This window comes from Eucalyptus grandis, chromosome 11, assembly GCF_016545825.1.
Source record: "Eucalyptus grandis isolate ANBG69807.140 chromosome 11, ASM1654582v1, whole genome shotgun sequence".
Lineage (NCBI taxonomy): Eukaryota > Viridiplantae > Streptophyta > Magnoliopsida > Myrtales > Myrtaceae > Eucalyptus > Eucalyptus grandis.
Window position 1 is genome coordinate 47,937,153 of NC_052622.1, and position 26,521 is coordinate 47,963,673.

General features: G+C 39.1%; 1 protein-coding gene across 1 annotated transcript; it reads right to left on the reverse strand.

Annotated features, from left to right (window-relative positions):
- Positions 1-15,872: 15,872 nt before the first annotated feature.
- LOC108959772 (protein PYRICULARIA ORYZAE RESISTANCE 21) lies at positions 15,873-17,791 on the reverse strand. Its single transcript, XM_018873874.2, has 3 exons — positions 17,734-17,791; positions 17,469-17,550; positions 15,873-16,872 (listed from the first exon to the last, which is right to left on the reverse strand). Exons 1-3 carry the CDS (start codon positions 17,743-17,745, stop codon positions 16,268-16,270), a joined length of 699 nt encoding a protein of 232 aa, XP_018729419.2. The 5' UTR covers positions 17,746-17,791; the 3' UTR covers positions 15,873-16,267.
- Between the last annotated feature and the right edge of the window lie 8,730 nt (positions 17,792-26,521).

Consider the following 26,521-nt stretch of genomic DNA (forward strand, 5'->3'; position numbering starts at 1 on the left):
TCATGACGTGCACAGTATTACATCACAAGGTCACCTGCATTATTGGGCTTTCACTTGTTTTACCTTCCATCATCAATAGAATTACACTCAATCCTAGTCCGCACTGCAACAGAGGCGACTGCGAGAATTTCATGGGTGACTGTGTTGGGTTGAACCCTATCGTTTACACGTTTCGGTTGTTCGCTCAGTACATGCAACGGAAGTGGTATCGATTGCCTATCGAGTACGTTGCAAAATATTCGCTCGGACAGTAATAAACAAAACAAGAAGGTAACTCACATATTGGATTCACTGGTTCAATCAGTGTGACTTACTTAATGGGAAAAGAAATGCGGGTTTCAACTATAGATTAAACGATACAACGGACGTTAGACTCATACTTGAGTCATTCAAATAGGCTCAGTGTTTTTTAGCCTTCAACCACACCCAATAATTCACACGGTGTTTAATTTACATCTCTTTTCACAAAGGAGTTTACAAATCTAATCATAGGATTTATTAACTTCAAACACGACATCGTTCTTTCATGGATGCACTTCACGATCAGCACTTGAACTCCTGATAATTCTCCATGAATTCCATTTGAAGCCACAAAGCAGGAGATCACATTCTGATCATCAACGGCATTGAAGAAATACCACCTCCTTGGAGAATATTTATATGTAATCAGATCCACATTTACTCAAAAATTTTAAATCAATGAATTATATGCCAACTAAGTATCTTAATTACTCGACACCTTATCATTTTTCCGATATAGGACTTTCTAACAAATTTATACATGCATCTTACTAAAAGGATCAGTGTAGAAAATATTATTTAGGGACAATGCATGGAACTTATGAGAAATTTAACAATGCAAATCAGGCCTCATCTTCCTACCAAACCCCCACAACCCTCGGGAAGAAGAAGGTATGAAATCTAAAATCTCTATCCAAAATTAGACTATTTATTTGAAGTGTGTTAGGAGTGATTGGTTCTAAATTGAGTAAATTCCCACCCTAAAATCGGATCAAGTATTGTTGGTTCATAGTTTGAAATTAGGAATCTGTCCACCCAGTCTTGGAACAAGACTAGACCAAACCAATTGGCCTCCAGTCCCAAAACCGGTTATTTTTTCTTCTTCTTTTTTGTTTGGTTTCTTCTATTTCCTAAAAGAAGGACTTCCTACTATTAAAAGAAAAAGAATTACTAACTACAGTTTGCTTCAGAATTTAAAAAAAGAAAAAAAAAATCATGGCTAGTCCGTTTATCCGATACTATTGGTCCGGTTATTTTCGTGGAAAGTAGCTTTTCAAACAAAAATAATAATATGAAACCAAAGTATATCAGGAAATGAAAGGATAGTGGAACCACCAAAAAAAAAAAAAAAAAAAAAAAAAAAAAGGACAATTCTCCAATCGATGATAGACCAAACTGCTCGTACACAATTCGGTTGGCAATGGGGATAAGGATGACGTTGGTCATTGGAATAATTCTATTTTGTTTCTCTCCATGCCATTCGCAGCATTTTACTATCACGCTGATTTTTCCATGATTAGATAGACAGCTCTACCGACCAAAAAGGAAAAAAAAAAATAGACAGCTCTAAGATTGGGGACCGCAAATATAATAGTGGATTCCATCAGTGTAAAGAGCACAAGCAATTGATTAGAAAGAAGAAAGAAGCTTCCCTTATCAAGCCATTATCACGTGGTTAAAGAGTCGCCATCTGCAGTACGAGGTCACATGGACTCCATTTATGATGTGTACGGACGCAGATTATCGCTAATTTGGTTAAATGTGGCTTGTAATTTAGGTGGGACTAAAGTTGAGAACTTGAGAATATCGACATGTTATCAATTAATCGCAAACTGTACATGTTCTAGGATTTGTAAACAATCTGTTCAAGGAGCTTGGGTTAAATCCAAAAAACTGAATCCTCAAAGATTGTTATATGACTGACCAGAAGACCCTAAAGCTTGTGTTTTCCCCCAATTCCCATACGCATCATCATCAGATACATTATCAGTGCAAGTCTCTTTCGCTCACGAGAACCTGATAACACGGAGGCGGACAAACGGCGAATTGGACGCAACTTCGACAAGAGGTCCTGCGCTCGTCACTCAACAGGTAGCCACAGAAGACTTCATGACCTTCTGCTCGAGTGTGCACTTCATGGTGGCCCGCCGCCGACGAAGAGCAGTATGATGCGAGGACAGAAGCCCCTTTGGTTCATGACTCTTGTGGGCAAGCCGCCCCCAACGTGAGTTCTCGAGCTTCTCTAGAGGAACAGGGCACAAAATACCCATGTCAGAATGTTTACCTAAAGAAAAGGTAAAAATTACCAAAAATTCCTAAACCTATTATACTTTTGTTGATTCAATTAGAAGTCATTGATTCGGCTGTCTAATGTGATGCAACAGGCGTTGATGTAGACAATTTAAAATTTTCTGAATTTTTTTGAAATTTTTACAACTTTTTTTTTTTTTTTGTTTTCCTTTAGTTTATTTCATTGTGTTTTGTTTTTTTTTTTCTTTCTTTCTTTTTCCTTTTTCTTCAACCGCTTGGGCAATTGACCACAGACAAAGGCCAGAGAGGCTCACCCTTGCCAGATTTAGAGAGGATTGACCTCGCTGGGCTCACCCTCATACGGACTAGCAATCAACGAAGGAAGAAAGGAAAAAAAGGAAACAAAACAAAAAATTATGAATAATTGAAAATTTTTAACTTCAAAATTTATTTTCATTAGTACTGGCCATGTTACATAGGATGGCAGGTATCCACATTAGCGATTTTTGTCAAAATTAGCCGAATGGATATTGTCAAGAGGTTTAGAATTAAATTAGTCAAATTGAAAGATTTTAGACTAAATTGGCATACAATGCATTAGGTTTAGGATCTTTTTTTTATAATTATTTCAAAAAAAAAGTTATTCAAAAGAAATGAACTCAAATAGATAATATGGGAAATTAGCCACACCCATCATGTACCAAGAAAAATAAAACTTTGTTTCCTTTGTTTGGTACCTTGTCTATTTTCTCTTTCTTTCGTTCATGGCTCTTGTATTATGTTGGATTTCAATTCCCATACCTAATATGTGGTTTTCTTGCTTGGCCGCTTCAGTGTCGAAGTTGATTCTCTCGAGAATAGAGAGTCCAAAGTCAAGGATGAAATAGGGGCAACTTTGTTTTTTATCGACACCAAAAGATTTCACTAAATGTCGCCAAGTGTCAAACCGCTTTAGATAAAGAAAAGTACTGATTTTTTTCTCTCCCGATAATTTGTTGGTAACTTATTGCTTTTATGAAATTTAGTTTTTTTTTTTTTTTTTTTGCAATATGAGACTGACTTGTGATCAATTACAATTGAAGATTGTGGAATTAATTGTTTTTGGCCATAAGATCATAAAAGTAATTTATCATGTTCTTGATACCATGTAGTATTCTCAGGTGCAAATCTTTCTCTAAGGCCAGAAAAAGAAGACATTCTTCAATTTATTTGTATTATGTCTAGCTAGATCGAGTGAAATTCGTGGACATAATGAGTAAACTAAAATAATTTGAAATCCTCATGATTATGAAAATGTTTCAGATGGGTTTAACATCAACAGAAAATTTTCTCTCTTCTTTTGTTCTTTTCTGCTCTATACTTGAAAATTATGACATATAATATTCTTTGGACTTGTAGGTTTTTTTGTTTTTCCACAAATATAAACGGAAGTGCTTCTGCTGAATACATAAACTTGGTGCATCATATTTTTCTAGCGTCATAAATGTTATTATTAAGATAATGTAACATTTTTACAGATATATGTCTCTGCCAATTTCCTTATATTGACTAACATGGCAATTTGCTTTGAGATATCAACCAGCATTATAGGGAAAATTTATTGGTGGACGTAATTGATCAATATTTATGGCAATTCGCCGTGCCATGAACACTTGTTTATTTCTCTTCCAATTTCCTGAAATTGGCGGACGTAATTGATCAATACATTCGGTGCCATGCAAACTTCTATAGATGGCAACTACAATCATGAACTATCTTTTTAATTGTTGTCCAATCATGCATATGATATGACTTGAATTTTTCCCACAATAATATTTGGGAGAATTCTTCTCAATGAATTTGTCACAATGATTAAATTCAATCTTGTTAGTAAGGGGCGATCGAATTTTCATAACGATTGGTCCATAATTTTTAAAGCAGGTGTATATCTTTTTTGGTAATGGAGAAACAAGTCACTTTTTTCAAAATAACTTAGTTTTCCTTTCAAATTCGAAACAAGTAATTCAGTCATACACAAAGGAATCATTAAAGCTTCGTCTATTAATAGCTCAACGTTACGTGGATCATGCACTTCTCTGATTTTGGTCAAATGGGATACTCCACATACCAATTAAAATGAATATTAATGAGGCATCTAAAGACAGACCATAGCTTGTTGGTGTTGACACCTAAATTTTGGCTAAGTATTTACGATTAAATTATACAGAAAATTAGGAATCAATTTAACCCTAACAAAAATGATTTTCACTTTACCTAGGTATGGGTATTATTTGCATCTACTAAGTTTTGTTTTTTTATTTTTCTTACCCTATTTTCGGCCCAGCCCCCATTCTTCTTTTTCTACCCCCACGCTGGCCTAGGGCCAAGCCTTTTTTCCTTAGCCCGGCCCGGCCTCTCTCTACCCCTCCTTCCTCCTCCTTTCCTTTTCCCTGCAACCCACGCGCATAATGACAGGTGTGGGCCGGGTCGTGAACCGGGTCGGGCGTGGGCTTTCTTTTATTTATTTTTTTGTTGTTGTCAGGCCAGATTGGGCTCAATGTGCCGAGCCCAGCCTGATTGAGGTCCCGGGCCTGGAGACTGGGGTCCACAGATCCGGGTTGGCTTCGGTTCAGGTTGGATACGAAGACCCAACCCGGATCCATTTTATAATATAATGGTATACTAATGTTATCTTAATAGTATAATATAATATTATTTTTAATAGTAAAAAATAAAAAATTAGAAAAATCCCAAAATATTTTATATTGTCCAAAAAATCAAAAAAGCCGAAAAATGGTTTTCATTATCCACAAATGCATGGAAAATTCTTGAAAATCCAAAAACCCTAAGGTTTAAATAATATTAGGTATCGGAAGGCATTAATTAATTAATTAATTAATTAATTAATTAATAGTCCTCGATTTCTTATGCATGAGTAAAATATTTTTTTCTAGTATTTTATATTGATTTTTAATTGACCCACTAAAAATCAATCAGTGGCGACTCTTAGTTAAAGTTGATTTACAGTTAAAAACTCAAACTATAAGTCGTAAATTGATAGCCTTGAAAGGGCTCGGGCTAAGCCTAACACTTAGCGATCCATTAGCCTCTGAACACGCCCGCATTGAAGGAGCATTGAAAGGAAAAGGGAGGTCACGACAATTAGCACAAGGAATTTATTTAGAAACAAATTGAGTGACTAATTTGGTGGTTTTGCTGCATTCTTATAAAATGTTCTTCGACATGAGCGGAACTTTGAGCTTTATAGTTGGGATTCAACTTTGCAAAACAACTTGATTAATAAGATCATTATTGAGATTGACTCCAAAGTCATCATTGATTTTGTTAGTTCAGAGTTTATAATTGAGAAATGGCGCGTGATCGGAGCCAAAAGAATCCAGCCTTAGATATTGGAGGCCACCATCCATGTGTTGACTTTTATGCACCATTCTCGGTTTTCAGCGAGTAATTGTTCTGAGGTGTTGAACGTACGATTTTTTCAACCTCATTAAATACATGCACAAGGCCATGTGCATGCATGCCCATGGAAATTGGTGGGCACCCTTTACTGCTTCGAAAGCCTATCTTCTAAGCGCTGAATCCCTTCTCCTCTCTTAATCGTCTTTTGTGTGCTTCTTTTTGTCTTTTGTTGATAGATGAAGAGAGAGGGACGGCAGCAGCTATGCTCGTGCATGATGGTCATGTGCACATATCATTGGGAGAAGTATAGTATTAGTGCCATAAATTATGTACGGCACTCACTTTTGTACCAAAAGTTTCCGTCGGATCACTTAAGTACCAAATCGGAAAAAAAAAACAATCACTTTGGTGCCACCAACAAGAGATTCCGGCCAAAATGATTACATGGCTTTTTGAAAAAAAAAAATCGACAAGGCCTTTAAACAACGTCGTTTACCGTCCACCTTAAGAAAACGACGTCGTGTTTTGCCATCCTAAGTGAATGGCCTCGAGAAAAAGACGTTGCACAACTCATTTGGGTTTTTATTTTATTTTATTTGGGGATTGAAATTAGGGTTTTTTTGTTCGATCCTCGCCCAACGCCGACTGCCGTCGCTCAGCTACCATCGCTCGGCCTTCGTCACTCGACCGCCGTCGCTCGGCCAAAGTCGGTCAGCCACCGTCGCTTGGCCTCCGTCGCTCGGCCTTCATCGTAGTAGCACCATGTCCCAATCTCGGTAACATTTCACCAACTTCAATGTCCTCAAATTCTTCGAGCCGAGACCGCGTCCAGCAACTCGAGTGGGCATGGAGGGTGAGCCTCTGGTAGCTCTGGCCTTCGATCACGAGCTAGTGGTGGCACACAAGGGAGCATCGGCCCAGGTCGCCGGAGCCTAGGTATTGGAATACGCAAGCCAAACATTCGTCGAGGAGATCAGAGATGGAGAGGGAGAGATTGAGGGCGGCGCACTTGTCAGCGACCTCCCAGAGCACCAGCCAGATCATGGCCTTCAACTTGGCCGCCGAGTGGCCGTTGTCGAGGTCAGGGTCGGGGTTGGGGTCGGAGCCACGGCCATTGAGCACGGGGGCTGTCGAGGATAGCAATTGGAGGAGACACACCAAACGGCGTTATTTTGTTATTTAAATGCTGACTGTACTCTCCGGCGAGCCACATCAACTTCAAAAATTAATAATAAAAAAAGTGTTACGTCGGATTTCCGGCCAACCAGATCGAAGTTGGCACTAAAATAATCATTTTTCAAACTTTTTGTCACTTAAGTGATCCAATAGAAACTTTTAACACAAAAGTGAGCGTCGTACACAACTTATGGTACTGATAGTGTACGTATCCCCCTATCATCTTCAACTACATGGAGGGGCATGATATAGAAATAGGTGCCGCCGTTGAAATCCATAAGAGTCCCCATCTATCTTGTTCTCTTCCCATGCTCCTATAGAAGGAGGACATCAGAGGCCGTAGGGAAACAAACAAGAAGTGATAGCTCAGGAGAGAAAGAGAGGCATGTGCTCGGAGAGAATTGTGCATAGATCAAGTCCGTCGAGTTGAGTTTTTAAACACTATGGGTATTGGCTATATATTAGGACTGGAAAACACTTGAGCGTGTGAGCAATTATAATCTTGTAATTCTCCCATTTATAATGGATAATTTGCTGGCTCTTCCTAAGGACATAGATTTCGACATTCGGACTAAATCATGTAAATTTCCGGTGTTCTTTTATTGCTCCTTGTTTTATTTTTCTGTCGATTTCTATAGCTCCCGACATAATTGCAAAATATCTACTTTCGTTGTGTCGCCGATTACAACATATATCAACAAAGGAGATTTGCCTATGGTTTTCCCATAGCCTGGAAGGTATTGGACCCCAACTTCTTCTTAGATGGCTTAGATGTGATGCATAGAGCACACAAGGCCCATTGCCGTTGCACATTTGCTTCCATATTTAAAATGCCTTTTCAGGTTAGTTAGAGATAGATTACACTTTGGAGCTGATCAAACTTTAGCGTCATGAAGAATTGCAAGACACCTTGTCCTTCAAAGAGAGAGAGAGAGAGAGAGAGAGAGAGAGGCCTTGAGCTCCAAGTACTCCGCTACAAAAGTCGCTAAAGTCCAATAAGATGGTAGAAATAGTAATTACAACATTTTATTGTATGTATGGGATAAGTATACTAGAAATCCATAATCTTGTTGTGAAAGTACGATTGAATTTTAAAATTTTCAAAAAATACAATAAAGTTTTTCTATTACACTCCGTCAATTTGGTTAACGAAAACTCTAACGTGACATTTTTGTATTTTTTTTTAAGATTTCTTTTTTTTTATATATATAATATATATATATATATATATTATTAAATCTAATTCAAGTAAGATGTGAGGTAAAACTAATAAGTAGATCAAAATAGTGGTACTTTAGTTAAAGTTAGCACCACATAGAAAAGAGAAAAAAAAATCCATGTTAGCATCTTTTATTAATTGAATTGAAGAAATCAAATGAATAACTTGATTGAACCAATTCGATAAGTTTGGGGACTTGACTGTACTTTCTAAAAGTTTTTGGACTCAACCGCACCTGGCTTATAAGTTTTAGTACTTCTTATGTACTTAGGGCCCGTTTGATTCGACTTTGGGGAAATACCATTATAAAAATGCAAATACCTTTTAGGTAAATGGGTTTTCCGAAATGTTATACCGTTTGATAAATTATAGCATTGAAATGTTACTTAGCATAAATACAGTTTGGCAAAATTTCCATTTGTAATGGGCTTTTGCTTTTTTTTTTCTTTTTTTTTTTAATGTGAAAGTTAAATCCGACAGCTAGCTAACCACCGGCCAACTGCTGAACGGCGTCTGGCGGCCAAATCTAGCCGCCCGAGGTCATGACCTCGGGCGATGCACGCCATCGTCTATGGTCGCAGAGGCCAGATCTGGCCGCCGGATGGCCAAATCTGGCCTCTAGGCCGCTAGATCTCGCCATTCGCGCAAGCCAAAGGAGTCGGAGCGCATAAGCAGGGAGTCAATGCGGTGCTGCTCGCACTCGTCGAAGGGGATGGATCTTCCGCGAAGAGGAAGCCATCGACGGTGGAGGCGTAGGCGGGCGAGGCCGACAGAGAACTCGAAGTTGGGGGCATCCTAAAACGGTGGGGCGGGAGGGCCGTCGGGTTGGTCGAGGGGGGGGTCAAGGCTAGATCTGACCTCCGAACCGCCAGATCTGGCCTTCGGACCACTAGATCTGGCCTCTGGATGGCCATATCTAGCGGGCTGAGGCCTGGTTTGCACAAGTTGAAGGAGTCGGAGTACAGAAGCAGGGAGTCGATGCGGTGCTACTCGCGCTCGTCAAAGGGGATGGATCTATCGTAGAAGAGGAAGGCGTCAACAACGAAAGCGGAGGCGGTGTCAACGACAGAGGCAGCAGTGGGGCTGGTGGAGAACTCGAAGTCATGGGGAAGAAGATGAAAATGCGTGAACAGTAGAACTTGCATTGGGAGAATGCCGAATGCTCAAAGCATCTCCTTAGCTGCATTGGGCTTTCAGTAATGGGAATGCTGACATTTGCCTAATGAGCTTTCAAAAGTGACTCACAAACACAAAATATTTTCCCCAAGGGGCTTTGGAGGCCCAAAGTCTCTTAGGGAAGCCAAACCAAACGAGGCCTTATATATATGTGTGTGTGTCTGCGTGTTGTTTTTATTGGTCAGAACCTCTACATTCTGCTCCATCTTGTTGTCCAACATGTTCGCATAGCTTGTTGCCAGAAATAAATCCCATTTGCTTTGGAAACTCATTAATGTATCTTGCAAAGTAAAGCCCATCTTTAATCACGAAAAATGAACGGCTAAAGCATTTTTTATTTATGGTTAGGAAGATCATTTTATTGTGCTTTTATCATCATTATTTATTGTGAAAGTTTTCATGAGCGTTTTTATACTATAGTTTTTTTTTTTTTTTTTTATGCTGGAGGAATCACTTTGGCTGACAGCCGCCACGTAAATCCCCAGATGTCGCTAGCGGGGAAACCACCACCCCGACGCCATGCTTAAGTCACCACACAGTGCTTGAGCCTCCTTGCTTCGCAGGGGCTTCGAACCTTGGCCTCCTCGGTGGAGGACAAAGAATCTACCATCCACGCTGCAACGGCCGGTGGTTCTTTATACTATAGTTAAACTCAACGAAATACTCAAAATTTTTTGAAATTGCCTCTTCACCCTCAAGAGCTGGGAGGAAGATCCATTTTTAAGAGATTTGGCCTCATTCACATTAGGATTCACAAATGGAGTCCTCATTATCTCACTTCTAGGCGTTTAAGCCATGCTGATTAAAAGAATCAGGGATAAATAGTTTGATGCCTATCATGAAAAGATAAAATAAACTTTGGAACGACTCCTTACAAACATGTAAATTCTTGAATGACATTCTTAATCCAATTGGAAGTGTGATTCAATTAGATTATTTAAATATCAAACCACACCATCAGATATCTTAAACTTTAAGACTAGTTGTTAGTGGTCCCACAAAATTTTACATAATGTGAAAATGGGAGATCCCTAATTCAAATCTTTATGGTCCCCTAATTATCTTTCCTGTTGTACAATTTCACGCTTTAGTATAAAAAAAAGGTCTAATTTACACACAAGGTGGGATGGTAGACTCTTGATTCAATCAACCCAAATCGCTAGCTAAGCCATTTTTTTTTTTCACTTAGGTGGATTGCTTTGCTTTGCGCTTCTTCTTCAATGCTCCTTTTTCCCTAAAGGAATTGGTGCTTACTAGCTTCAACAATTTGAGCCCACACCTGCGTGTCTAGGCCTGAATTTGCCATCATATTCTTGACTTGTCTCTTCTTTCGTTTTCATGGCCCCAGCCTCAATGATGAAACAAGAGATTATGCCCAACCCGGCTATCCCTATCGACCTATACCTATATTTTTTAGGCAAGGTTTAACAAATCATGTAACTTGGTGAGAGAACTAGTTGAAATGTTGCACATAATTAGGAGTCTTTTCAATCCCTAGAATGACAAACTAACGTGGCATACTAGGCTTTGCATACTTATTGAACAAACAACCATGTGTATTTCGATTGAAATCTTGTTAATTAATCAAGTGTATAGAATTGTTTTTTGTACATAAGTTAGAAAAGATGTCGGTTTCACATTGTAAGAAGAATTTCAGATGGATAAGACTAATCATGAAGTCATCCTCCCCCTCCTCCCCCCCCAATGGGCCTAGGATGGTGGATGCAATGCATTGTCATACCAAAGCCCAAACTTGTCAGCCTAGCAAAGAGCCCAGGCCCACCACATGGTCCACTTTCTTGATTTTCAACTTAGAAAGTCATAGAAATAGGACAATCAACTTGGAAAAATTCATAAAAGCCAAAATAGCCATATACAAATCTAAAAATATATTAATGACTTTTATTAATGGAATAGACCATTAATGTATGATTCGATGCTATCGGTTTAAAATGAGTATTTCCGATACGTAAAAAGTTAAGTTGATAAGATATAACTAATTTTTTGTGTTCAACATATATTATATATTTGATTTGGGATTATGAGTTTATGATATTACATGATAAATATGCATAGTGGATGATCGAAAATATTGAATACACACTAAAAAACAGTAGTTGCACATACCATTCTTCTTATCACATTTTTTAGGCTCCTCAATTAACGTTGTCGCGACCTCACTGAAGCAGGTTGAACTACCTAAGGGTTCGGCTAATGGATTGCTAAGTCTTAAACATAGCTCGGACTCTCCTAAACCCATACAAATTCACGACTTAAGTTCAAATATTTAGCATACAAAAGATTATTAGCTAGGAGTTGCCACTAATCAATTTATGATAGGTCAATTAGACACCTAAGTAAAATAATGGAGAATTATTTTACTTCTACGAACTAGAGGCTTTGGATACGGGGATTTGATTACATTAGATTTCTCTAATACATTTTAAGTACTATTCTTTTTATTTTCAAAAATGTCTTTGTAGGCAGTTTGGATTTTAGTTTAACCTAAATCACTATCATGCAAATTGGGTGATCACACGGATATTCGACCATTATTAAACACTCAATGAATCAAATAAATTGTATCAAAAGAATTAAACACACAAAGAAGCAATTATTATTTTTTCTTTTATCTTGAAATTAGAACTTTACTATATAACACGTATTTAAACTACGTGACCTAATTTTACTAACAAACAATTTCTAATTAAATGGACTTAACATGAAAACTATTTGACAGGCACCTAATATTTTTTGTATTTTTTTTTATTAAAATTCGTAATAAAAAGAAACCTAATTAAAATGCCTAAAATGAATAATTTTCTAAAATGTTTTATGGGTTAATTTGACTTAAACCCTATCCTACCTTAAAAAACTATTTTTTAAGAAAGATGATATTATTAAAATGTGCAAACATTATCTAAGAACCTATGTAAAAAATGTTATTTAGATATAACCCTAATCTATGTGCAATCATATTCAAGCTAGATAATGGAGTCCTATTTATCCTAACACGTGATCTAAAAAAGCAATCCTAATTTACGAAACCAACATATTCCGATGCAAGTTTTGATTTTTGATTTTTATTATTTTTTAGTGTTTTTCTATGACAAGCAATTATCAGATAAACATTATACCTAAACCACTCAAGATATTCATCAAATAAAGGATTAAAACAATTAAAAAAATAATCCGTTGTCTCATAGATTAAACTAACGATTATTTTACCATAAGCATCACAACATATGAGAAAGTTCAAAATAATTAAAAATTTGATTTGAAGTCTTACGGATCAAATTAATAATTATAATGATTTAATAATCAAAACACTATCAAAATACTCCAAATATCAATTAAAAAATGATTTGACGTCTTATAAATCAAATTAATAATTACAATAATTTTGGACAAAATTCTACTATTAATGCCTGAAATATTCATAAAATGAACATCCACATCCAATATTCCAATTTAAATAATAACGAAACTTGATTAAAAAAATACTACCTTTGACTTTTTTTTTTTTTTCAAAGACCGGCGCGGGATTTGCGACCGACGATTTGTGCCGGCTTGTGCCGGCGTCGGGGATGGTGGCGCGGGCGTTGGGCAGCGGGAGGCACAGCGACTGGTGGGCGGACCAGCAGCGACGACGGGCGAGCAGGTCGCGGGTGGAGGTGCTGCTGGTGTCCGTGGTTGCGGAGGTGCTACTGGTGGTGGTGCGACAGCAGCAATGCGGCAATCAGAGGCTCGGGGGTGAAGGCTGCTGGTGCAGTGGCGAGCTGCTGCAGGCGTCGGCGACGGAGGAGGCGTTGCTGGCTGCTGGCGGACGCTGGCGGGCGGCGATGGTGCTGCTGGTGGCTGCAGCGAGGCGACGAGCGGCGCTCGGGCAGAGTGGTCGTCAGGCGCTGCAGGCGGAGGCGAGGCGGAGGCGAGCGACGGCAGCAGCGCTCGGACAGAGGGAGGCATGAGCGAGCGGGGCAGAGACGGCGGCGTCGGGGAGTCGGTGACGCGGGCTGCTGGCGTCGGGCGCGCGGGCGGAGGCTGGCGGGCGCGACGGAGGCGAGCGGGATGCTGGAAACAGGCACCGACGTCGGGTGAAGCACAGCAGTGGCGAGCGGGCAGAGGCGACGCGGGGGTTGCTGTGGCGTTGGCGAGGAACAGCGGCAGCGAGCAGTCGCCGGTGCAGGCGGCAGGCAGAGCGTGAACCAAGGGGCAGATCGGTGGCGCGGGCGTCGGCAGCGGGGTCGCGACCAGCAGGCGGGTCGCGGGCCGGCGCGGGCTGCAGGCGAGGTGGGGCGCGGCGGTGGCTGGCGGAGCTGCGAGCGAGGCGGACGGGCGGCGGTGGCTGGCGTGGGTGAGGCGAGAAGCGCTGCAGGCGTCGTCGAGGGAGGTCGGCTGAGGCGGAGGCGGAGCGGCAAGGGAGCAGCAGCGGAGTCGGCAACGGAGCTGCACGTCGCGGGCGAGTCCGGCGGGGCGGGGCGGGGGTGGCGGAATCGCGGCGGAGGCCCGGCTGCGAGTGCCGGCGACGGGGCCGGCGTGGGTGCTCGCGGACGGAGGCCGGCAGGGGGGCGAAGACGCCCGCGCGAGGAAGACGAACTGTTTGCTGCCTTTTCTCACCTGTCGCACGTACCCTCTCTGTCTCTCTCTCTGCTGTACTTTCTCCCCTTGCTGACCTTGACTTCTTTCCCTCAAAAACGAAAAAAACTTTTTCCTTTTCTTTTTGTCGCTTTTTGAACCGGAAAAAAAAAAAAAAACAAGAAAAAGCCTCCTTGTACGTGAGCAACGTTTTTATAGGCCAATTTTTTTTTTTTTTTTTTCAATCCAAAGAACCTCCGTAAGCCAGCAGCCGAGCGAGGTAAACCCTGGAGTAAGTAGAATCACCACTACCCCGCCTACCGGCAAGTCGGTCATTTCTAACAAGCGCAGACGACGCAGCGAGTCGAACACCGCACTCTCTCACGAAAGGAACGGTGCTCAACCAACTACACCGCCACCACGGGTGATGCCAAAAATTTAATCTTCATAAAATATTTCATTTCCTTTTTAAATGCGCATGAATATTAATTTTGTTTGTGCATAATTCCCTTGAATATATTGTTGAAATATATGTACCATGCGTAATATTCTCTTGTATATTTTTCAAATATTCCATCCGAAACCTTCATTTTTGCTCAAAAAATATGTCTCTCGATATATATTACCTGAATATATGAAAAATCTCACGTCATATAAAATATCAATACTCACTGTCGGTCTAATGCAAAAATGGAATAAAATAAAATAGATGCTCCTAAAACTATAAGTTGCAATTTTAATTCTATTTTTTGGGATAAAAATTAACATTTTTAAAAAAATGCGATAAATAACTAAACGGGTCGCTAAAATTTAGATAGCAACAGACGTTAAGTAAGACAAGAGCAATGATAGCAAGAAACTTTCGATGATTGAGTATTCTTCATGTGTTGAAGATGACTACAAATGTTTTGTCCGACTTTATCCTATCATTATCTATTTTTGTAGGATTCAAGATGCAATGTTTATTAGTCTATTCTTATTTACTATCAATCATTTCAAATGAAAGAGGGAAATGTCGTCTTCTCCCCTATAAACAAGCCAAGGACTAGCAATTCTCCTAGATCCCCACTGTCCTTTTCGACTCGGCGCGATTCGTAAAGTGGCACGTGGATGGTCTCGTCTTGTTCAACAAAAAGACAAGACTATAGAAGAAACTAGAGTCGTGGAGAATTCAAGCTCTCGTGAAAAACGTTGTAAGTTGAGAACAGAGACAAACCAATTAGAGATTGATGGGGCAACGTAGTCAAAGGAATATGACACGCACCGTAAGGCCTTAACAACTCCTCCATTAATGTTTCCTAATGGAAGGACGGTGGGAAGACAAAGAATCCCCAGTGACATAAAACACCTCTTTTTTTTTTTTTTTTTTTTTTTTTTTTTTTTTTTGTAAATACCATAAAACATCTTTATTTGGCGATGTTTTCATAAATATCGTGAAAATGCAAATTGAAACTCAAATTTGAATGACACTGAACAATTTTGCTTTAAACAATGAGCAGACTGGCTTTTCACAAAATCAAATCCATAATAAACTTTCTTGAAAGCACCATAGGGAAATTTTTAAGGAAACTATCTAATCAATCTTGAATCTATTATATGAATACCAATTCAATCATAATTTTTTTTTCAATTTTACTAATTTGATCATAAATTTTTATGCGAAATTCGATATAGTCATTTCAGGCAATTTTCATCGAAGATCGCTAATGTGGTCGCGTGTTACATCAAATGATTAGTGATGATTGGACTACTACATTAGTAGTTTCCAGAAAAAGTGAGCCAAAATGACTATGTTAAAATTTTCCGCAAAAGTTTAGACTTGACTTAATAAAATCAAAACGTTTAGGATTAAATTGTTATACGTACAACAGGTCTAGGACTGATTGGATAATTATTCCAAAAAATTCTATTTAGTATACTCCTTTTGTATTCCAAAGCTCATTTTAATTGTTGATATTTTATAATCTGTTTGTCTGTCTCTCTTTTTTTATGTCTAATGAATGGTTCCTATGGACCCCAAAGTACGAAATGAAATAGAAAAAGAAAACTCAGAGAGTAGGTAATATCCATCTAATAAACTTATCAGCCATGATACACCCGTAACCATATATTACAAGCATCAAATCAGCAAATACATTAAAGACCACCGTAGGTGATAGGTAATACAAAGGGTAATAAGTTTAAACCTATGGTAAGAATAATACAACATATCAACCTTCATGCACACACATAATCAAGATGCAAATGGAACATACTATATATACCGTGCTCCCCTCAATGCCTCAGTAAATTTTAACTGTTGCTAAAATCTCATTTCATAACTCAATTGTTGGTATTTATTGAGGCAGTGAAAAGAGCATCGAGAGAGCAGGGAGTTTCATGATTCGATAGATCTCGTAAAAACACCAAGTCATGGGGAACCTCGTTTCCATCAATACCTCAAAACTCTCCTCACATAAGTGAGCAGGGAGTTTCGCAATCGTAGCCGGCATTGGTGCATACCGGCGGCCTTCCGTAGTCACAACGTTGCAGGCATGATGAAGATGCGTTTCCATAGCTGCAGCGATCGCAACACCGTGGGTAAATAGGTCTCTGGCATCTGCACTCGTGGGCCGGCCTCCCACACCCATCATAGCACATCAGTGGCCTCTTGCATCTGCACTCGTGGACTGGCCTCCCACACCCACCATGGCACATCGGTGGCCTGTTACATTTGCACTCGTGGGCTGGCCTCCTGCATCCATCAGCACACATTGGTGGCCCCTCGCCGTGACAGTTGCATGGACAGAACCGACCACAACCCTGATTATGACATGAGGGACAAACATACACCTTCCTGATCACATATCCCAGCGGGTAACCTAGCACCGGTGGAGGGGGCTTTTCCTCTTTTTTAGGCTTTTCCTCTTTTTTAGGCTTGGGGGGAATAATGTTGATGCTTAGAATGATATCTCCTCCCTTGCAACATATCTTTCGTCGGACCATCTCGGGATCGCAACCCACCACTTTGATCTTCACTGTGTTTTGTTTCTCGTCAAAGGTTGTATCTTTTACTTCTGCGTTCACACAGTATTATTAGCTCCAAGTATTACAAACACTCGGTGCTATTCATCATAGATAGCAGCAGGTAAAGATGCTATACAATATGGATGATCGGTTCCCGATCTAATCCAGTGGAACCGGTCACTATTTTCTTTTTTTTTTCCATGTTTCTATTCAGATATCTTATTATCCAAACAATGACCAGAAATGGATTAAGAGCTCAAAAATCCTATACTTCCATCCATATATCTTATTGTTCAATTATAGGCTCTTATTTCCGTATAAACAATAAACTAAACCCACTATTTTTTTTAAAGAAATAAAAAAAAATGCATATTTAGTCGGTCCAATCCGGTCTAGTTTCCCCTTAGAATGGGGAACCAGACCAACACTCCTGGTAACCGAACCAAACTGGCCAATTGAGTATGATTCGGATGATTCTTAATTTGAGCGGTCTGTTTTGCACATCCCTACAGTACACAATAGAATTGACACATGTACTATGGAGAAAGAGGAAAGGGAAGAAGAATTGATGCATACCTCTGTTATTCATCGACACAATAAGAGAAGTATAAAGATTAATTAATTGAGGTGAAGGCGAGGGACTCACGAGGGATCTCACACAGAATTTTCTTGATCTTCTTGTAACAGCGACGACACTGAAGATCCACTTTGATCGCCATCTCAGTGACCTACAACATTGAAAGTAAGCATAACAAAACTAGCTACAACGTTGGGAAAGTATGGTCAAGAAACTAAGTTCCAAAATTTAGACGACACATCAAGATGAGAAGAACAGGAAGATAATCGAATAGAAGAAATCGAGAAGATCGATGAGATAGAGAGGCAAGCTGAAGTGAATGCGAATTTCACACCTGCTCTGCCATGTTTCTTGAGCTAATAAGATGAACTGCCTCCTGAACAACTTCGCCTGCTTTAAATAGAAAAACGTGAAGGTTCCCACATTGGTTCTGGTGTCATTTTCGCGTTGAATTTTCGGAAAGCATGCATTGAACTCATGACGTCTACAGTATTACATCACCAGGTCACCTGCATTATTGGGCTTTCACTTGTTTTACGTTCCATCATCAAAAGAATCACTTTCGATCACAGTCGGTATTGCAATAGAAACAGGAGAAGCACAGAGGCGACTGCCAGAATTTCATGGGTGAGAGTGTTGGGTTGAACCATATCATTTACACATTTCGATGGTTCGCTCAGTACATGCAACGGAAGTGGTATGGATTGCCCATCGAGTATGTTTTAAAATATTTGGTCAAACGGTGATAAACAAAGGTAACTCAGATATTGGATTCGCTAGTTCAATCAGTGTCACTTACTTCATAGGGAGAGAAACACAGGGTTCAATTATAAATTAAATGATACAAAGGAAATTAGAATATTACTTGGATCACTCAAATAGGCTCGGTGTTTTTTAGCCTTCAATCACACCCAATAACTCACACGGTGTTTATTTCCCATCTCTTTTCACAAAGGAGTTACACAAGTCTCATCATAGGATTTATTAAATTCAAACACAAACTTGTTCTGTCATGGTTGCACTTCACGATCAGCACTCGAACTCCTGAAAATTCTCCACGAATTCCATTGGAAGCCACCAAGCAGGAGATCACGTTCTGATCATCAACGGCATTGAACAAATACCATCTCCTTGGAGAATATCTATCTCAAACTTTTAAAAGGAAACTTTCTTGAGCTGTCTCCAACATTTGACTGGGAAATTGCCGTTCTTTCCACACCAACTTGACATGGTTTGATCCAAAGTCCAAGTTGGTCTTTGAACCCTTGACATGATTCTAGTAAAGCATATCAAACGACAAAATATTATGTTAGACCAAGTTTGAACATTAAAAAGACGAGTTAAGCATATATGAAAGTGTTGCGATAGCACAATAGAAATTCAATACATTTTTATGGGGAGATTGTGAAGAGGAAACCCAAATCTCAGGTTGTTAACATATGCAATCGGATCCACCTTCACTCAAAAATTGAAGTCAATGAATTATGCACCAACTATTATATATATACCATACCAATTCTCCGATGTAGGACTTTCTAACAAAATTACAAAATTTATACGTGCATCTTAACAAAAGGATCAGTGTAGAAAATATTATTTAGGGACACAATGCATGGAACTTATGACAAATTTAACAATGCAAATCAAGCCTCATCTTCCTACCAAACCCCCACAACCCTCGGGAAAATGGTATGAAATCTAAAAACTCTACTGAAAATTAGACTATTCATATGAAGTGTGTTAAGTGTGATCAGTTCTAAGATGAGTTGGTTTCTACCCTGAAACCGGACCAAGTATGGTCGGTTACCAGTTTGTGAAACTAGGAATCGGTTCACCCAATCGTGGAACAAGACCACACCAGACCAATTGGTTCAATTAACGTCATAGTCTGATTAGACCACACCACCCCTATCTTAGACCAATTTTACAATCACGTTAATTTTTCCACGATTAAATAGACAACTCTAAGATAGGGGACCGCACATATAAAGTGGAATCCATCAGTGTAAAGAGCATGAGCTATCGATTGGAAAGAACAAAGAAGATTCCCTCATCAAGCCATTGTCGCGTGGTTACGAAGTCGCCATCCGCAGTACAAGGTGACATAGACTCCATTTATGATGTTTACGGACTGCAGATTATCGCTAATCAGGTTAAATGTGGCTTGTAATTTAGGTAGGAGTAAAGTTGAGAACTTGAGAATATTGACATGTTATCAATAAATCGCTCTGTACATGTTCTAGGATTTGTAAACAATCTGTTCAAGGAGCTTGGGTTAGATCTAAAAAACTGAATCCTCAAAGATTGTTATATGACTGACCCGAAGACCCTAAAGCTTGTGTTTTCCCCCAATTCCCATACGCATCATCATCAGATACATTATCAATGCAAGTCTCTTTTGCTCACGAGAACCTGACGACACGGAGGCGGACAAACGGCGAATTGGGCACAACTCCGGCAAGAGGTCCTGTGCTCGTCACTCAACAGCTAGCCACAGAAGACTAAGATATCTTAATTACTTGACACCATACCATTTTTCCAATATAGGACTTTCTAACAAGTTTATGCATGCATCTTAATAAAATGACCAGTGTAGAAAATATTATTTAGGGACACAATGCATGGAACTTATGACAAATTTAACAATGCAAATCAGGCCTCATCTTCCTACCAAACCCCCACAACCCTCGGGAAGAAGGTATGAATCTAAAAACTCTACCCATAATCAGACTATTTATTTGAAGTGTGTTAAGAGTGATTGGTTCTAAATTGAGTCAATTCCCACCCTAAAATCTGATCAAGTATTGTTGGTTCCCAGTTTGTGAAATTAGGAATCAGTCCACCCAGTCTTGGAACAAACTAGACCAAACCAATTGGCCTCCAATCCCAAAACGGGTGATTTCTTCTTCTTCTTCTTCTTCTTTGTTTGGTTTCTTCTATTTCCTAAAAGAAGGAGTTCCCTACTATTAAAAGAAAAAAAAATACTAATTACAGTTTGCTTCAGAATTAAAAATAAAATAAAAAATCATGGCTAGTCCGTTAATCCGATACTATTGGTCCGGTTATTTACGTGGAAAGTAGCTTTTCAAACAAAAATAATAATATGAAACCAAACTATATCAGGAAATGAAAGGATAGTGGAACATCTCCAATCGACGATAGACCAAACTGCACGTACACAATTGGGTTGGCAATGGGGATAAGGATCATGTTGGTCTTTGGAATAATTCTATTTTGTTTCTCTCAATGCCATTCGTAGCGTTTTACTATCACGCTGATTTTTCCACGATTAAATAGACAGCTCTAAGATTGGGGACGGCGAATATAATAGTGGAATCCATCAGTATAAAGAGCATAAACTATTGATTAGAAAGAACAAAGAATCTTCCCTTATCGAGCCATTGTCGTGGTTAAAGAGTCGCCATCCGCAGTACAAGGTGACATGGACTCCATTTATGATGTGTATGGACCGCATTATCGCTAATTAGGTTAAATGTGGCTTGTAATTTAGGTGGGACTAAAGTTGAGAACTTAAGAATACCGACATGTTATCAATAAATCGCTAACTGTACATGTTCTAGGATTTGTAAACAATCTGTTCAAGGAGCTTAGAGTAAATTTAAAAAACTGAATCTAAAGATTGTTATATGACTGAACAGAAAACCCTAAAGCTTGTGTTTTCCCCTATTCCTATACGCATCATCATCAGATACATTACCAATGCAAGTCTCTTTTGCTCGCAGAGAACCTGATGACATGGAGGCGGACTAACGGCGAATTGGGCACAACTCCGGCAAGAGGTCCACACTCGTCGCTCAACAGCTAGCCACACAAGACTTCATGACCTTTTGCTCGAGTGTGCACTTCGTGGCGGCCCGCCGCCGCCGACGAAGAGCAGTATGATGCGAGGACAGAAGCCCCTTTGGTTCATGACTCTTGTGGGCAAGCCACCCCCAACGTGATTTCTCGAGCTTCTCTAGAGGAACAGGGCACAAAATACCCATGTCAGAATGTGTACCCAAAGAAAAGGTAAAAATTACCAAAAAATTCCCAAACCTATTATACTTTTGCCAATTCAATTATAAATCATTGATTTGGCTGTCTAACGTGACATGGCAAGCATTAATGTAGACAATTTTTAAAATTTCTGATTTTTTTTTTTTGAAATTTTTGAAATTTTTTGTTTTCCTTAGTTTTGGGTTATACCTAAATTACGACAAATTTACCCCAAACTATTTTTTTGACCATAAAAAACCAAAACCGGTAAACTTGTGACAAATTTACCCCGACGACTATAAAAACCCTAACCGGTACATTTATGACAAATTTACCCCAAACTAATTTATCCGACTGTAAAAAAATCCTAAACTGGTAATTTTTTGTTAAATATACCCTATGCTAAATTGGATTAATACCACAAAAAAATCATAAAAATTGTAAATTGTGATAAATGGAACGTAAAATCCTAAATTGGTATACTGGTTAACTGTCACGTGTCATTTAACTTAATAATTTGAGAATACAATTTAACGAAAACCAACATAGGGTAAATTTGTCAAGTGCCCAGGTTGGGGGTTTTAGCAGATTAACCCTAGTTTATTTCATTGTGTTTTGTTTTTTTCTTTCTTTTTCCTTCTTCCTAAACCACTCAACAATCGACCACAGACAAAGGCCAAAGAGGCTCACCCTTGCCGGATTTAGAGAGGGTTGACCTCGCTGGGCTCACCCTCATACGGACTAGCAATCAACGAAGGAAGAAGGAAAAAAACAAAGGAAACAAAACAAAAAATTATAAATAATTGAAAATTTTTAACTTCAAAAATTATTTTCATTAGCACTAGCCATGTTACATAGGACAGTAGATATCCCCGTTAGCGACTTTTAGTCAAAATTGATCGAATGGATATTGTCAAGAGGTTTAGAACTAAATTAGTCAAATTGAAAGGCTTTAAACAAAATTGGCATATAATGCAATAGGTTTAGGATTTTTTTTTTTGTAATTATTTCAAAAAAAAAAGTTATTCAAAAGAAATGAACTCAAATAGATAACATGGGAAATTAGCCACACCTATCAATTAGAGACACAGACAGATACCGAGGAAAGAGGGAGTTGCTTTATGTTCTAGGGACCCTAATGGAATGAAGAGGTTTGTCTTTTGGATGGGAACGGGTAGAGAGAGAGAGAGAGAGAGAGAGAGAGAGAGAGAGAGCATGTGGTCCTATCTAGTACTATCTAATACTGATAGCTGCCCACCAGTTACCACTTAACCCTACATGTTCGATGCATCATGTACCAGGAAAAATATAACTTTATTTCCTTTGTTTGGTACTTTGTCTACTTTCTCTTTCTTTCGTTCATGGCTCTTGTAATGATGTTGGATTTCAATTCCCATACCTAATTTGTGGTTTTCTTGCTTCGCCCCTTCGGTGTCGAAGTTGATTCTCTCGAGAATAGTGAGTCCAAAGTAAAGGATGAAAAATGGGCAACTTTTGTCTTTTCATTCGACACCAAAAGATTTCACTAAATGTTGCCAAGTGTCAAACTGCTTTAGATAAAGAAAAGTACTGATTTTTTTCTTTTCGGATAATTTGTTGGTAACTTATTGCTTTTATGAAATTTAATTATTCTTATTGCAATATGAGACTAACTTGTGATCAATTACAATTGAATTGTGGAATTAACTGTTTTTGGCCATAAGCTCGTAAAAGTAATTTATCATGTCCTTGATACCATGTAGTATTCTTAGGTGCAAATCTTTCTATAAGGCCGGAAAAAGAAGACATTCTTCAATTTATTTGTATTATGTATGGCTGGATCGAGTGAAATTCGTGAATAGAATGAGTGAATTAAACAACTTTGAAATCCTCATGATTATCAAAATGTTTCAGATGGGTTTAACATCGACTGAAAATTTTCTCACTTCTTTTGTTCTTTTCGGTTCTATACTTGAAAATTATGACATATAATATTCTTTGGACTTGTAGATTTTTTTTTTTCAAAAAATATAAACGGAAGTGCTTCTACTGAATACATAAACTTGGTGCATCATATTTTTCTAGCGTCATAAATGTTATTATTAAGATAATGTAACATTTTTCCAGATATATGCCTCTGCCAATTTCCTTATATTGACTAACATGGCAATTTGCTTTGAGATATCAACCAGCATTATAGGGAAATTTATTGGTGGACGGAATTGATCAATATTTATGGCAATTCACCTTGCCATGAACACTTGTTTATTTCTCTTCCAATTTCTCGAAATTGGCGGACATAATTGATCAATACATTGGGTGCCATGCAAACTTCTATAGATGGCAACTGCAATTATGAACTTTCTTTTTAATTGTTGTCCAATCATTCATACGATATGACTTGAATTTTTCCCACAACAATATTTGGGTTTGTCACAATGATTAAATTCAATCTTGCTTGTAAGGGGTGATCGAATTTTATAATGATTGGTCCATAATTTTTAAAGCAGGTGTATATCTTTTTTGTTAATGGAGAAATAAGTCACTTTTTTTTCAAAATAACTTAGTTTTCCTTTCAAATCCAAAACAAGTAATTGAGTCATATACAAAGGAATCATTAAAGCCTCGTCTATTAATAGCTCAATGTTACATGGATCATGCAGTTCTCTGATTTTGGTCAAATGGGATACTCCACATACCAATTAAAATGAAATATTAATGGGACATCTAAAGACAAACCGTAACTTATTGGTTTTGACACCTAAATCTTAGCTAAGTATTTAGGATTAAATTATATAGAAAAAAGCCTAGGCCGTGGGCATGCCTTCAATGCAGTAGAGTCGGAAGTGCAGGGCAGAGCAGTTGGGCGGCTGAGGGGACGCCGGTTCGGCCGCACCAAGGCCGGTCGATGCGCCAAGGATCAACGGTCCGAGCACCTCCGCTGACCGACCTCCGATCTGAAGGGGGTTCGGTTCTGGGGATCGGGTGGAAAGAGAGAGAGAGAGAGAGAGATCTGAGTCGACAGAGAAGGCGGAGAGAGAGTGAGCGAGATCTGGAGGGAGCGGGCGGGGGTCCGACACCGTCGCTGTTCGGCCACCAACGACGTCGCCCGGGTCGCCGCTGTTCGCGACCCACCGCCCGAGCCAACGACGACTGAGCTCCCTGATCTCAGCCGAGCCAACGCCGTCGAGCCTACTGCTACCCGCCGCCTCATTGTCGCGTCTGCCGATCCCATGGCGGTCGTCGCTGCTCGCCGTGGCTGTGTCCGTCGCGGCGAAGCCGCTGCGGAAGAGAGGAGAGAGGCCCGATGCCGGGTCGTGAACCGGGTCGGGCGTGGGTCTTTACTCGGGTAGGGTAGTTTCTAATGGGTAATGACAGGTGTGGGCCGAGCGTGCGTAGGCTTAAACGAACGTGGGCTTGGTCCGGTGGTCTTGGGTTGACTCTGCTTAGGCTTTATTTTATCTATCTTTTGTTGTTGTCAGGCCGGATTGGGCTCAATGTGCCGAGCCCAGCCTGATTGAGGCCCCGCCCCTGGAGACCCGGGCCCGCGGATCCGGGTTGGCTTCGGTTCAGGCTCGATACGAAGACCCGACCCGGATCCATTTTAGAATATGATAGTATAATGCTATCTTAATAGTGTAATATAATATTATTTTTAATAATAAAAATCATAAATCATATAAATCCAAAAAAATTATATTTTCCAAAAATAAAAAAAAAAGCCTAACAAATGGTTTTTATTCTTCATAAATTCATGGAGAATTCTTGAAAATCCAAAAAACCTTAAGGTTTAAATATAATTTGGTATCGGAAGGGCATTAATTAATTAATTAATAGTCCTCGATTTGTCTAGTTATGCAAGAGTAATATATTTCTCTTAGTATTTTACTTGGATTTTTAATCAACCCACTCCAAATCGATTAGTGGTGATTTCTATTTGAAATCGCCTTACAATTAAAAACTCGAATAATAAGTCGTGAATTGATGGTCTTAGGAGGATCCGGGCTAAGCCTAACACTTAGCAAGCCATTAGCCTCTGCATGTGTCCAAGCCAAAGGAGCACCAAAAGGGAGGTCGCGACAGTTGGTACAAGAGATTTATTTAGAAAAAAAAAATGGAGTGACTCGTTTGGTGGATTTGCTGCATTCTTAGAAATGTTCTTCGACACTAGCAAAATTTTGGGCCTTATGGTTAGAACTCAACTTCGCAAAACAACTTAATTTTAATAAGATCGTCATTGAGATTGACTCCAAAGTCATCATTGATTTTGTTAGTCCAGAGTTTATAATTGATAATGCTAACCCTACTTTACTTAAAGATATCAAATAACTATTGTACTTTTACTTTTGAGTTTAAACCTTTTAAAAATAAATTATTCTATTGACTAGCTTGTTAATTTTGGAATTAATATGTGTTTGGATACTAGTTTCTTTTCATTACCTCCTATATAGTTACTTCATATTTTTTTTTTTCTGTGATAGTTACTTTAATTTTCTATATTTGAGTTTAGCCTTTTTTCATACCCAAAAAAACTGAAATCACAAACCCATTGGAAAGGCGTCACCAATGTCTTTAATAGTTGTTGGAGAGACAGAGAAACGAACAACCAGAAGTCCCTCACATCTGTCATTGTGTAATTTGATTGCTTGATCATGATTATGTGTTATCGTAACTCAAACCTTGCAAATCCCAACTTGGGAACATTATGAAGGTAGAGAGCTCGCCATCTAAACATAATTCCATATGATCGGGCCCCTTACCAGGGCTTCGGCTCATGACTCACTCAGCCCATGATATTAAGGGCGAATTTCGTAATCTTAGGATGTACCTATTAAAAGGACCAATGGCGATCTTCGTCGTCGTTAAACATAAAAAGGACACGGAGGAACTCCTCAAACCAAATGAGCACATTGTGTGCACTTCAAGAATAATGTTAATTGCAGTTTAGGGTAACTTGGTTTAGAATCGGACCTAACAAACCGAATTGTGCAACTAGATTAGTCCCCGTTATTCACTGAAACTGCACAGAAAGTTACCCTTTGTGTTTGTCTTGGAAGGCTGTTTACACCAAAATCTGATCAATTTTTGGTTATTATTGACATGTGATAAACTTAATCAATGAAAATAGAGTGTGGTCATTTATGGAC

What these genes read in the sequence shown, in the direction of transcription:
- LOC108959772 (XM_018873874.2), bottom strand. An exon ending in AATTCTGTGTGAGATCCCTC is followed by an intron (nt 16,873 to 17,468) that starts GTGAGTCCCTCG and finishes GTGTGAACGCAG; the next exon opens with AAGTAAAAGATACAACCTTT.